Source organism: Bidens hawaiensis, unplaced genomic scaffold, assembly GCF_021521415.1.
Source record: "Bidens hawaiensis isolate Kalapana, Puna unplaced genomic scaffold, B.hawaiensis_p1.1 tig00019363_1, whole genome shotgun sequence".
In the NCBI taxonomy this organism is placed as follows: Eukaryota; Viridiplantae; Streptophyta; class Magnoliopsida; order Asterales; family Asteraceae; genus Bidens; species Bidens hawaiensis.
In genome coordinates, this window is record NW_027492943.1 from 364,535 (window position 1) to 379,432 (window position 14,898).

The 14,898-nt window shown below is 33.8% G+C and overlaps 1 protein-coding gene across 1 annotated transcript; it reads right to left on the reverse strand.

Moving 5' to 3' along the window:
* Positions 1–840: 840 nt before the first annotated feature.
* Positions 841–2,364, reverse strand: LOC143558224 (small ribosomal subunit protein eS19z-like). The gene is made up of 4 exons (XM_077047105.1): positions 2,226–2,364; positions 1,469–1,559; positions 1,187–1,370; positions 841–1,098 (listed from the first exon to the last, which is right to left on the reverse strand). Exons 1-4 carry the CDS (start codon positions 2,307–2,309, stop codon positions 1,026–1,028), a joined length of 432 nt encoding a protein of 143 aa, XP_076903220.1. The 5' UTR covers positions 2,310–2,364; the 3' UTR covers positions 841–1,025.
* Positions 2,365–14,898: the final 12,534 nt, after the last annotated feature.

The following is a 14,898-nucleotide window of genomic DNA, read 5'->3' on the forward strand; positions in this document are numbered from 1 at the left end:
GTATCGAGCCCGAGCAAGAGCCTTGTGAATTCATAAGTTTTTACCTCCTTTGGACTTCTATATTAGTTTCACACTACATAGCCGAGCTCGAGCCGAGCTTTGGCTCATTTAAGGTACTATACGAGCTCAAGTCAAGCTTAGGCTCGTTTAAGGGTTTCTCAAAATATCTAAAATATTTAGAAACTTATATAAGTTCATTAATAAATAATAAACGAGCCAAGTTAGAGCCTGTAAAAAGAACCCACGAGCTAAGCTCAAGCTCTTAAAAGCCAAAACAAGTCGAGCTCGGGCTCATTCACACTAGACCAAACACCCACCAAACCATAGTAAAAATGCATGTCCTATTTTTTAAGTTAAATAAATTTATAATGCTATAACTTTTGAGCTCACTCCAATAGCACTAAGACCAAGTGTAACGGGCGTTATTGCCCTGCCACTTCAGCTTGCCCCGACACAAAACACCACCACACGGTGGCCAACAAAGGGCACCAAGGGCTTTTTTGTAATTTAATTTTGGGCATGAATGTTTGAAGGTTTTTTTTTCAAAAGCAATATTACTGAAAGGGGGACAAGCAAATAGCTCAACCCACAACACAAACAATACGTTACACAACCAAACAAGAACTATATACAGTGTCCATATCAGCAAACCTTAGGAAAAGATTGGTTTGTTAATGATCATGCTGCTTAGGCACGGCGGCAACATGAAACATTTTAGCGGTGGTTAAAACCACAACAATTGGTCTTAGCAGTTAGCATATGATTTATAGTTCAACCCAACCCATATTTTGTGTAACAAAAATTCTTTTTTACCACTAGAAAATTTTAAAACTACACCTAAAATGAAGACAGCAATCAATTCAAACAAGTTTATAGATCAACTCAAGATTATCAGTACCAACCAATTCAAGAAAACAAACAGAGACAATTCGAAATAAAAATTACCAAAACTTGTTAATTTTGCTAAGTTTATAAAAAGCTACATAACATCAAAAATAATAACCAGAATCAAATGATTCAGCTCTTCATGGTGCAACAACGATACGCCCAGCAACTTGGTCAAGGTCCCTTCGGCCATTGGAAGTGATCCTCCTTCCACTAAAACACAACAAAATAAAAAAAATTTAAAATACCAAACCAACATTTTAAAACCAAGTACTAATCATTTCACTAGTTTTTTACTTACCCCTTGGGATCCATATCAATGATTTTCATGGTTTCCAATTGTTGAAGAATGTGGCGAATGATACCACCACTGCTTTTGCAGAAATGTGGTGGAGCGCTTCCGTTCCTCTTGCGCCCACCATAAACTCTCTGGAAAGCACCAACACCTAGACCGCCCCTCAAGTAGATTTTCCTAGCAATAGAAGCTGCAAAATGAAAAGCGCAATAGTCTTTAATCAAGTATTTACATAGACAGATCAAACATGTAGTAGGTTTTTTATAGATTGGTATAAGCTAAACTCACCAGCTCTGATGTAGTACCAGTCAGGGTCATAGGGAGCAAGTTCCTTAAATGTACCGGTCTTAACAATATCAGTCCATTCAGGAAGCTCCATCTACAAAATATAAAATCATCAACATAGCATATTTCAATTATTAAAAAACTTGACATGTCTTGGTAGCTAGTATTTATAATGTTTAGAAGTTAAAAATGACAAACCATGATTAATAACAATAAGCACTTGCCAATAATCAAAAACACTTTAAAATAGAAACCTAACTTCATTTTCCAGCACAAATTATATGCTTTCAAGAGCAAAAACATTCAATTGTCATAGATAAACATAAAGCTGACACATAGGCAACGCTAAACATTACATCGCTTGGCTTTCGACTTGCCAGTGTTCTTCATTCAGTTGTACATATAAAAAACCTACTACATCGATTAAGAATGTCTACATTATATAAATATTACAAACAATGCATTTCTGAGAATAACTTTTAAAGTTAAATCAACACACTTAACAAACAACCATAATTATTCAAAAAACTGATTATCTTAAATAAATGCAACTATTATGTTGTTTACAGAACACCAAAAACCACATATTTATGTATCACAATTTGATTAATTAGTTAAATAAAACAGATCAATAACTCTAACCTAAGAAACCCTAACTTTGAAATAAAAAATAATAAAGCTAGATTGCAACAAACACAACACCAGAGTTAGTATAAAATATGCTTAACACTTGATTATAGATTGAAGCTGTGGATATAACCTTGCCAGATCGCTTGAGGTGAGCGGCGTAGCCCTGAACAAACTCATGAGGTGAAACATCCTTCACTGTTCTCGCCGTCGCCATTGCTGCTGCTGCTGCTGCGTTGAACCCCTGCAAGAACAAGAAGATATACCAACTGGCTAGGGTTTCTATGCTGCTTCAATCTTTACTATTTATTGTTGCTGAATTTGGGCCGGTGTTAGACTGTGGCCCAACATCTTCAGCCAAGTTATAGGCTTAACACCATAATAATAATAATAATAATAATAATAATAATAATAATCTTCTATTATCTTTTTCTTTTGAATATAACCTGGCTATCGCCATCGGGGTAATTCAATGGTACGTACGCCCATGGTAGCAGACATAGTTAGGTAGCATGTTGAATTGAATTCGGACTTGAGACCTTATAGTCTCTGACACAAATCTCCATTGCCACGTCAATGCTAATTAAGCTAAAGCTCATTGACGATCTTTTATTATTTTAACTCATCCTTGTAAAATACAAAATATGTAATTCACATTATTTGTATAGATTTATCCCAAGTATTGATAAGTCAAGTAAGTTTAAAATTTCATAATGCATAGGAAATAGGGTAACTATATATTATATAATATACACAACAAAACAAAAACATGTTACAAGAATTGATCTATCCTAAAACAATCAACCGAGGCCAGATCCGTCTTCATCATTCAAGTTGTGGTGATTTAGCAAAAGTAAATAAGTTCATTAACCATGGATAATATAATTGTACTTTTACTTTCCATACTACATCTTTCACTATTACCCCCCCCCCCCCCACCATGTTTCATCAAAACAAAGAAGATTTATAAAAAAATATCAATCAATCAATTATACCCAGTAGAATCCCACCAATAGCAAAGCTATAAGTAGGGTCTAAGAAGGGTGGTGTAGGCACACTATACCTCTATCCAATGAAATAGAGAGGTGACTTCCAAAGAGACAATCGGCTCTAAAAACATGTATGAGGTGATATAAGAGGAAATCAAAGTTCAACAATAATATAATTAGACATAGTACAAATAAATAATACGAATACATACATAGATAAGAATAGATAATATAAGAAAAGAAAATAACATAATGGTGTGCGACCCAAAAAATAAGGTAAAGAGAAGCATCTAATGTATTCTTTTCTCCATAAAAATCCTTAACTTTAATTCTACGTTTTCAAGAATTCATATCTTCAACCATGTCATCAGAGAGGTTTAGGTCTAGCAAATCATGTCTAATTCTCTCCTCCCAAGTTAATTTAGGTCGGCCTCTACCCCTCATCCTCTCTATAGTAATGTTTTCTACAGATCTAACATGATTTGTTGTCTGTCTTCTCTTAACATGTCCAAACCATCTCAATCTCCACTCTCCTATCTTGTCGGATATGCTAGCTACCCCTAATCTCTCCTGACTTATTTTGTCTAACATTGTGTGCCCACACATCCAGCGTAGCATTCTCATCTTTGTTACCTCCATCTTCCGCACTTGTGTCTTCTTGATGACCCAACAATCTGTTTCATATAACATTGTAGGTCTTATTGCGACCCTATAAAATTTTCCTTTTAGTTTAGTTGGGAATCTCTTATCGCACAATATACATGTGGTTGCTCTCAATTTACACCATCCTACATGAACTCGATGTGCCACATCACTATCTAATTCCCCATCGCACTAGACAAATGATCCTAGGTACTTGAACTTCGTTACCTGCGGGACCGCTTGCCCTTCAATGGTGATCTGAACGTCCTCATTGTCATTTACCTCACCAAAATCAAAGTGAGGTACTCCGTCTTAGAGTGACTAATTCGTAAACCTTTTGTCTCTAAGATTTACAAAAAATAAAAAATAGAAAATGATAATAGCAGTAGTGGTGGTGGTGGTTGCCAGTTGGTGATGGTTAGGTGGTGATGTTGAGAAAGTACGGTAAAAAAGAGAATGGAATGAAGAAAAAAAGTAGAGCCGCTGATGAATGATTTTGATGTGTTTAAAGAAATGAGATTTGTTATGTAGTAGGTGATTCGTTTCATTTAACAACCAAACACCATGTTCTTTTAATCTCTTACAATAACAATTTACTCATTTACAATAACAATTTACTCATTTACGTCATTACGTGTGTATACATACTTTCACATACCCGGTTCCATAGCATCAGATGATCCTACTTATGTGAATAACAAAACAATTAAATAAGTTTCACCACTCAATTACCTATATGACTACCATAAGTGTCCGCACGTTGCGGCGGATTTTCCAACTTATGTTAAGTTCAATTTGGTTGTGTATTATGAGTCAATCCATTACTGGTTTTAAACACTTTATTCCATCGATCGAAAAATTATCGTAGTAGTAGTTTGTATGATGCATATGAGTGTATGCTTTGTTGAACTGAATAGTTCTTAGAGACGGTGTTGATTCATGTGAATCAATTTGTTCTGCATCTTCTTCATACATTTGTTGCAATTTGAAAAAGAAAAAAAATCTAATATATGAATTTGTTGCAATTGACTCTTTAATTATTATATATAAAATGATTAAAACGAATTTTATCTATCCTTTTATTTGATAAGAAAGAATTTTTTTTTTCAAATGAAATTGCATAGAAACTGATTTTATTAAAGACTCAATCTAAAAAGAATATTATTAGAGTTTTTTTAAGCAAAAAAATGCAATTCAAAACAACTTAATATTTTAAAGTGTACTTACAGGAAGTTATAGAGGCAAGGAATGTTGTACACATGTTTATACACTTGAAAATATTTTGTAACTCGATACAAAGTTAAACTAAACTGGAAAAACAGAATTGACATGTTAACAACTTAGTTGTTGAACCAAAATAGAATTAACCCGATTCAATTTGTTGACGCATAACAGTTTTCAGGAGAAATTGTTCCATTGTTTCGACTCGAAACAAACCGAAATTAAATGGCCTGTGGAATCGAAATTACCCTATTGACTAATTAGTAATCAAAATATAACATGTAATGCTGCAAAAGAGTTTAAAAATATACACATGCGGTTATCGAATACTTGATATTCCAATATTGTCCTTGCACAAATTGTCCGAAAACAACTACTCCAAAAAGCCCGAAATTAACTGACGCAAACCATGAACTTGACGTGTAAACCAATAAAAAAACCCGTAACTCATTGTTTCATAGACAAATTAATCCAAAATTAACAAAACAACAAACTTTAGTATGACTAAAACGTCCATTACAATTAATGTGCAGCGAATTACAGATTTTCCAAGAGATACACTTTGACTAATAAAAGTCGAACAATTGATTGTTACCAATTTATTCTAACTTAACTCACAAAATGATATCACACTCCCAACCAACATTACCATTCATAAAGTTAATTAACCATCAAAATACCATCTGCAACTAACATGTGGTATATAAGATCAATGCAACCTAAAAATTAAAAACCATTGAAACCATCACACTCATCACTGGTCCTCATTTAACAGAAAGAGAAAATATGTTCATTTAAGTCTTTTCATTTTTCAGATAAAGGTATACAAACAAGAGAGTAAAAACGTCTATTGGTAGCCCGGTATGAAATATGACATAGTTACATATATTGAAAAGGGTTACACTTGCTTACAAGTTAAGGCTGAATACAAGAAACATACGACAAATATATAACCTCTTGATATTCCTACTTGGAACTTGGAAGTGGGAATACCTTAAAATGGATTTCATTACTAAGATACCTCATGTTGATTAATATCAAAACAACTTTTATAAAAAATGATACGGGTCAGAACTCTAAAAACTGAATTTAAGTGAATCCGTTTTTACCCGAATCAAGTTGAAGTTTTTTTTAATTGACCTGTTTAAACTAAACTCATTTTACCCATAACCCATATTGACCAAAACCAATTTTGGCCTGAAATCATTCTGATCAGTGACCCGAACCTGCTTGAGCGGCCCACTTTGGCAAATTTGTTAGGAATTTATCATTCTTCTTCTATTTGACTTGATTTGATTTTCATCAGTTAACACATATTTGAATCATATTAGAACTATGTAAATCAATAGTTCTCACATTTCCATCCATGGGTCTTCAGGTCCCATTAACTTTTGAAGAGATTGCATAGAGTTTTATAAAAAAAAAAAAACCTCCAAGAGAAGGTGTAGGCATTTGAAATATATATATATTAATTTATATTGAACAATTACATCGACCTAAATAAAAACATTAATATTAAGAATACTATTGTCAAGAATCTTCAAAGTTCAACCTGGTTATGCGTTATCATAACAAAACTATTTTAGTAATGTAACAAAAAAAAAGCAATAAATAATACATGGGTAATGCATGTAAAATAGTAGGGCGCTCGCGCTTCGCGGCGGGTTGAAATATGACCATGCTACTTTTGGTTATAGGAATTTAAGTGCAAGGGAATGAGACCGTGGAATTGATCAATGGAGCCCGGCTACATGGCTTTGTGTGGCAGTGTCTTATTTTTGTCCTTGAATTGACCATTTTGTCGCTCCTAACCACACTATATGGTAACATACATATAGATAAACCCAACAATTCATTCACTATTACAATTCTTTTAATATATTTAATGGGTTTAATTAATTATTAGTCGTTACAAAAGGTTGTAAAAAAAGTTAGATAGTTAATTCTTTTTTGAATGTTGTAAATAATAATCTAAATCTTTGAATAAAATGATCTAGGGGTTACACGCATTAAAAATAGAATTTGGCGGGCTCAAATTGTTTTGACTCGTTCCCAACAAATATTAACGCATCCCAAAAATAAGCATTACTATACCAAAAGAAAATTCAAGGATAAGTCTTCTCTCATAGAAATTGTGAGTGGCTTATAATGCAATTATTTGCATTAAGTTAACAGCAAAGTATTAACAGTGCTAGTGTCGTATATGAAATGCCAAAGAACTGAAATTAGAGAGTACTCTAACTTTGAAAAGAGAAAAACAAAACAAAACAATAAAAAACAACTTAATGGAAGTTACAATTTACACATATACCATTAAAATTGGCCTTAATGTTTTAAGAATGAAATGAATCTATATGATAACTATTTACAAACAACATGATACATTTTCTAAACTTCGAAGCTATATTCATAAAAGCAAGCCCTTTAGGCACTAAAATCTGCAGGAGACGTGATAACATAAAGGTCATTAAAGCATAACTGAGTGAAAACAAAGTTCATATGGTAAAGTTTCAACTGACATATTAGGTAATCCATAAATTGTCTCATATATTTGTTTCATATCATCAATCAAGTAGTGCCTTTATCATATTTGACACAAATATTTATTTGTTACCTCCTCTTATGCCTTGAATAATTTGCCATCCTTCATATTGGCATCCTTCAGAGCATTGAACATTAGCCTAACAAATAAATTCAATCAGGAAATAAAAACAACAAAAGAGCACCTAACATGAATTAATCCATATTCACCTGATAGCATTCTAGGGGTGTGTTTGGGATTGCTTATTTAAGTGAAAAATGACTTTTTTGTTAAAATGACTTATAAACTTATTAATTTTTGAAAAGTAGTTTCTAAAAAAATGTTTGGATTAGCTGGGAAAACCAAAATGACTAAAATGGACACTTTTTTTAAAATGAGTGTAATGTGTTTTGAGGGATAGAGGGGTATAATAGGTAAATCAAACTCATTAAGTTAATAAGTTAGAGATTCCTAACTTTTCAAAACCCCTTTATTTTGCCTTCACCATAAGTTAAAATCCATAAGGCCTTATGGTTAGCCAAACAACTTATACACCTTATTAACTTTTCAAAAAATTTATAAGTTATAAGTTAATGAAAATAAGGAATCCCAAACACCCCCTAGGTTTGTTTTTATGCATGTGGACTTTTTGTAATTACAACCCCTTTTATGTCATACTGCAGGTGGTGTCATATGCTCTTCAACCTTCTGTACACAAAATTTATATTGAAATTACTTACAAAATGATTAGTTATTTTATTGGCAACAATCGAATACGTCATAAGAAACCTGATTGAATGACCTTATATTATTTGAAGTTATATTAATGTAATTAATTGGTTATTTTCATTCTTTAAGCAACTAATACTTGAAGTGACCCAAAACCATTTTCTTTGTAGCTTTATTAAAACTGCAAATTTAAAGTGTGACAATTATTTATACTAACTATGTAAATAGATAATAAGAGGAAACATCGTCATTTACCGAACATGATATGAGAAACAATGACTCTAATCCATATAAATTAACATAAAAAAAAGCAGTGTTTTAATAAATGAAATGAAATACGTGTGTTAAATAGGGTAAAAACTTACAATTGGGGAATCAAATATAATACCTAAATATAAAATGATCCGTTTAAGAAAGCCAAGATAAAAAAAATAAAGGAAATATCCATATTAATTGTTGTTGCCATGTTTCAGTTTTATAGATGGCTTAAATAGCATAAAAATGTGCAAGCCAACTACAAATACGTGAAACTCAAGTTTGAAAAGCATAATTAAAAAGCTAGAACAATTAAGCTAATTATTTATTGTCTATTTCTTGTTAATCTTTTTATATAAATAACATCAACTTCTACTATTGCAAATGAGAACACTAAAATGTCAAGAATCAAATTTTACCCGATCAAACTAAAACAATGTTATTATTTGAAAGGATAAACCCATGAATAATGATCAAAGTCTGCTAATAACTTTTGAACCTGATGATGTGCAGAAGCAAAAAGATCCAACACAACACACGACCCTGGTTGACCATTTGATTTGAAAGCTCTTCATAAAACGAAATTGCAGAATCACATAAACTGAAAAAAAGAGGATCAATTCAATACATGAATTGATTACGAATACATGAAAATACAGAATCACATAAACTGAAAAAGGAGGAGCACAGAATTGTTACATGAGAGGATGTGTGAAGTCAAGCAGCAATGATGAGAAGCAAGAAAGACATTGCACAATTTTATAAGCATCCAACATAAAACCGAAACAACAAAATTGATAATGGCCGGCAATTGAATGCAGCCATTAATTGCAGTGTTTTATTACAGAGTGATTGTAGGGGTTTCAATTCTTTAATGCAGTTGAAGGGATGTGAATTGAAGAAACAAAATTGAAGGAGTAATTAAGAACTATTGAAAGGTCTAAACACAACATACATCCATCGGTCCTTCATATCATTATTATGAGTAGCCTTTTGCATCCCACTCTAAGCAATTAAATGGACAATTAAAGATAAGCATTTTCATCCACAAAGGATAGAAGAGTAATTATAGTAAACATGAAGCTTCGTAAACTTGTACGATACGCTTGAAGAATGAAACGAGGTAACGGCAAATTACTTTTTCTGCCCAATTGTGAAATATCGTTTCTATCATCGTCATCTAATTATGAAATTACTCTTTCGTCCATCACTTATGCTTAATAATATAATATAAATTATTGCACATAAATAATAACATGCCTAGTTAAAAAAAACATTGCGAAAATTTATAACCGCAAATAACGATCAGGAAAACATTAGTGGTGGGTTTTCTTTAAATCAAGTATATGAACCTAAAATATTGATGAGGATAATATTATGATAATCTCACAAAGTTGATCGTATTCACGAACAATTTTTTTTTTTTTTTTTAAAATGGTTCAACTCCTACTCTCTTAGCAGTATTATGAGTTGGTTTTCATGATAAATGAATCATTCACCAAAGTAAATGATCTTGTTATCAATGTTGGGGATTAAATTGTCACACCTCGACTAAAGGCGGCGAAACATGTCGGGGTGTAACAGATTGTTCAAGAACACAAGACACTATTAAAGTGACAATATTTAAACAACTCATTAATTTCATTCAATTACCAAAATAACACATCTTGTTCATACAAATAAACATCAAATGCAAGAAATAAATATTGTTCATTCTTCTAATAACCTAGCGGTATCAAAATAGAATGACATCTTCAAGCTCCAAGTCAAGTTATCAAACCTGTAACAATGCATAAAATAATATTTGTCAACACGTATGTTGGTGAGAAATTTCATAGTTTTGAGTATATATAATATGAGCAAAATCCAGAAACGTATATGAGACTATAAATAAAAGCATCGATCGTGGTATATAAAACATATGTAAATGAGGATCATTTCTAATAGGTAACAACCGACATACTCGGATAATGATGCCCTATGCTACTTGCACAAGGCTAAGTAGCTAGGGGTGCGTATGATCATACTTATAGCGTTCCACAACAACATAAAAATAAACACTTGTGCACTTAAAGCATATGAAACATATAACACACAATAGAGCAAGTATTCTAAGTATCATACACCCTAAAGTTTGTGGTTTGAAGATAGAGTATTATAAATCGTTCTTGTTTTGGATAAGTATGCATGTTACCCCCAAAATATAAAAGTGAAAACGGAGGATGAAATGTACTCACATTAACTAAGTAACTTGAAAGATTGATTCGTGAATAATCGGAGATCGGTTTAATGAGCAAAACCTAGATTAAACGGGTCATAAGTTAGTAGGTAGTCTTGAAAGGGTTTAAAGTAAAATATAACAAGTAAAGTAAATAAATTAAGTTTATGGTTTAAAATGTAAATATTTGAGAAATTAAAGAGATGTTCTAAAAAAATAAGTTTACCCGAAACCGGGTCTTGGTATTCCATTCATAAATATTACTCAACCTATGTCAAGTAATTATGTGGATTATTATGCACTATTGCAAAAACCTTGGTCATATAAATACCAAAACGTGGATTTATTCGAGTGTTCGGATTTGTCAATTTGAGTCTAGATAATTAACTAAAGTCAAAGTCAACTTTCTAAAGTGATAAATGTTATGAGATAACTCAATAAAAATTAAAAGACTTAACCAAGTATATAGTTCTATTGTGAAGAACCTTAAGTCCGTTAAGAGAGTATTTGGTTTCACTGGTCCAAACTTGTTATAAGATCAAGTTGGATTCCGACACACCAAGTATGTTGAGAAAATAACTTAAAATTAGTTTAAAATACATTCTTGAATAAAAGATGAGTTTCGGTTCCCCAAAACACACTTGTGTGTCTTAAGCGAGTGAACTCGGTTTAGTTCGGTTTTGGTTCGGTCATTGACTCGGAATGATATTGAGGATGGTTGCCACATACCCAAATACCCAAATACCATAGAACTATAAAAATGATTTTAGAAGTTATAATATTCAAATCTTACATAAACATGTTTATTTAACTATTTAAACAAAACTAGTAAACAAGAGTTCGGTTTTGATTCGGTTCTCAACTCGGGATAAAACCGAGGCTAGTGACTTCATACCCAATACCATGGAACTCTTTAAACATGAATTAGAAACTAAACTACTTACAATATAAACAAGACTAGTAAGCATTAATGGAAATATAGTATAATCAACGACTATAATGAGTCCTCCATGTAGCCTTGCCTTGTAGCATATCACCTCAACCGACCATGGCCGGAGAAGGTGAAAGCTGAAGGAAACAAGGGGTGCATATTATATATATGTTGTACCACAAGCTTCAGTTACTAAGTAACAAAACAAAATTAAAGAATGGTTGTTGTTTGATTATTAAGAACCTTGAAGAAAGTATACTTGGATTTGAGAGAGAGTTTAGAGAAGATGAACAACCAAAGTGGTGTATGGAACCTTACTTTTATAATGGTAAGAGTATGGTTCATTCATATGGGAAAATCATGTGATTGATTAAAATGGTCAAACAAGCTTTTTATAGTTGACAATAATAGTCCCTAAAGTTTGTTTTAAGTCATTTTTCATCATAAAGAGGTGTTCTAACATACCGAAAAGGATGTTCTCTTGACCGGACATTTTTGAAACATAAACGAATATAAAATCCAACATTTTATTAATAACGACGAATCCGCAAGATCAATACGGGTCGGGTTTTTGATACAAATACAAATGCAATTTAAACCGAAAAATGACAAATGTTACGGTCTTCCCTACTTTAGAAAATTTCGTCCCGAAATTAAGATGAATTCGTAATAAAAAAATGCGGGTACTTTTCATTCATCTCATCTTCTCGTTTCGAAGTAAATTTAGCACCACGCCGTGATTCCCAACGGACGTTAACTAAACGGATGCGGCTACGTTTGTTTCGTTTCTCATTGCGGTCTACGATTTCAACGGGGTTTTCGATCATTTGTACAGTTTCATCGATACGTACTTCGTCGAGAGGTTTGTGAAGATTACCTTCGGCTAAGCACCTTTTTGAGGTTTGAGACATGAAAGGTTGGATGAACACTGGCAAGTTCTTGTGGTAAATCGAGCTTATAAGCCATTTTTCGGATTCTTTCGAGGATCTTGAATGGGCCTACAAAACAGGGAGCTAGTTTTCCTTTCTTTCCAAAACAGACTACCCCCTTCGACGGGGATACTTTGAGAAGGACAAGGTCGCCAACATTGAACTTGAGGGGTTTTCGCCGTTTGTCGGCATAGCTCTTTTGGCAACTTCTTGCAGCGAGGAGATTTTTGCGAATTTGATCGATACGATCGATAGTATCTTGGACCATCTCAGGACCGGTGATTTGGGTTTCACCAATCTCGTTCCAACAAATCGGAGAACGACACTTACGACCATAAAGAGCTTGGAAAGGAGCCATATCAATGCTAGAATGATAACTATTGTTGTATGAGAATTCAATAAGCGGGAGATGGGAATCCCAATTTCCACCAATGTCAATAACACAAGATCGAAGCATGTCCTCGAGGGTTTGTACTGTACACTCGAATTGGCCATCGGTTTGAGGGTGATAAGCGGTACTAAGATCGAGGCTAATGCCCAAAGCTTCTTGAAGCGATTTCCAAAAACGGGAGGTGAAACGAGCATCACGATCAGAAATAATGGTCAACGGAATACTATGGCGTCATACAATTTCATGAACATAGATTTGAGCGAGTTTTTCAATAGAGTACTTCTCGCGGATCAGGATGAAGTGAGCCGATTTGGTTAATCGATCAATGATGACCCAAATGCTATCATTTTGTTTTTGAGTGGGGGGGGGGGTTAATTTGATGATAAAGTCCATAGCAATGAATTCCCAATTCCAAACGGGGATATGAGGTTGCTCGAGTAAACCAAAAGGTTTTTGATGTTTGGTTTTAACCTTTGAGCAAGTAAGACATTTTGAGACATAAAGTGCCATGTCCTTTTTCATCCCCGACCACCAATAAATGGATCGAAGATCGAAGTACATTTTATCCGCACCGGGATGCATGGAATATCGCGACATATGAGCTTCGTAGAGAATGAAAGTACGAAGTTCATCAAGATCGGGAACCCACAAACAATTGAGAAAATAAAGCAAGCCATCGGGTTTGATTTCGAGTTGAAATTCGGCTCCACATGACATTTCATAATACATATTGCCTTCATCAATGGAGGTGCATTGGGCTAGATAGATACGGTCATGGAGATTGGTTTGGATGATGATGCTATGAAGCAGAACGGATTTTACATTCACTTACGGCTAAGGGCATAGGCCACGACATTCGCTTTCAGGGGTGGTAGCGATTTCGCAATCGTAATCACTAAGTAATTCGGCCCATCGACGTTGTCTCATGTTGAGATCTTTTTGGTCAAAGATGTGTTGAAGACTTTTATGATCAGTGAATACAACACATTTTGGGCCATAAATATAATGCCTCTAGATTTTGAGAGCGAAAACGATGGCACCAAGTTCGAGATCATGAGTCGTGTAATTCTTTTCATGAACCTTAAGTTTCCTTGAGGCATATGCGATAACTTGACCATGTTGCATGAGAACGCAACCGAGACCTTGATTGGATGCATCGCAAAATACCACAAAGTCGTCGTTTCCATCGGGAAGGGTTAAAACGGGAGCATTGCAAAGCATATGCTTTAGAGTTTGGAATGCTTCTTCTTGTTTCGGTCCCCATTCATAAGGTTTTCCTATATGATTTAGTGCGGTGAGGGGTAACACGATTTTAGAGAAGTTTAGAATAAAACGCCAATAATACCCGGCCAAACCAAGGAAAGATTGGATTTCCGTGGGTGTTGTCAAACCCCGACTTAGGGCCTGGGTGTGTGACCAAAAGTTGGTACCTGTTTTGTAAATATATCAGAGTTATGGATTAAGTTTAGCGGAAAACTTTAGGTTTGAATATAATAATAATTTACATTGAAAATTTACTTGGGAATTAAATACCCAAGTATTCGGTTTACAAAATATGTGTTCATATTACAAGGATTAGTTTATCAAAATGGAGCCATCTCGTAACACGCTTCTATCTTCATATAGACTCCAATCCTTGCTATTGCTACTTATGCTTAATTACCTGCAATGGGTTGGAAAAAATACGTCAGCTATATGCTGGTGAACACGTATGACTCTATAAAACATTTGAATGACATTACAATACAATTATAGTATTCTGTACACTTATTTTTGGGCTTTGTACCACTATCCTACACACACACAAGGGTTCCCCGAGCCATGGTAGCCCCTGAAAGGAGAACTAGTTATGACTGTTAGCCCGCGGCCACTTAGCCTTAGATTGTTTAGGCTGAACAATTATGTATGGATCCAGACACATGTGTACTCGGTCTGAGTTGCTTTTATTTTCTGTATTGTATTATAATGTTTTTAGAGATC

Coding starts and splice junctions, on each gene's coding strand:
- LOC143558224 (XM_077047105.1), bottom strand. CDS start 2,309: ATGGCGACGGCGAGAACAGTGAAGGATGTTTCACCTCATGAGTTTGTT. Junction 1,560..2,225: donor ACCTCAAGCGATCTGGCAAG/GTTATATCCACA, acceptor TATATTTTGTAG/ATGGAGCTTCCTGAATGGAC. Junction 1,371..1,468: donor CTGGTACTACATCAGAGCTG/GTGAGTTTAGCT, acceptor TTCATTTTGCAG/CTTCTATTGCTAGGAAAATC.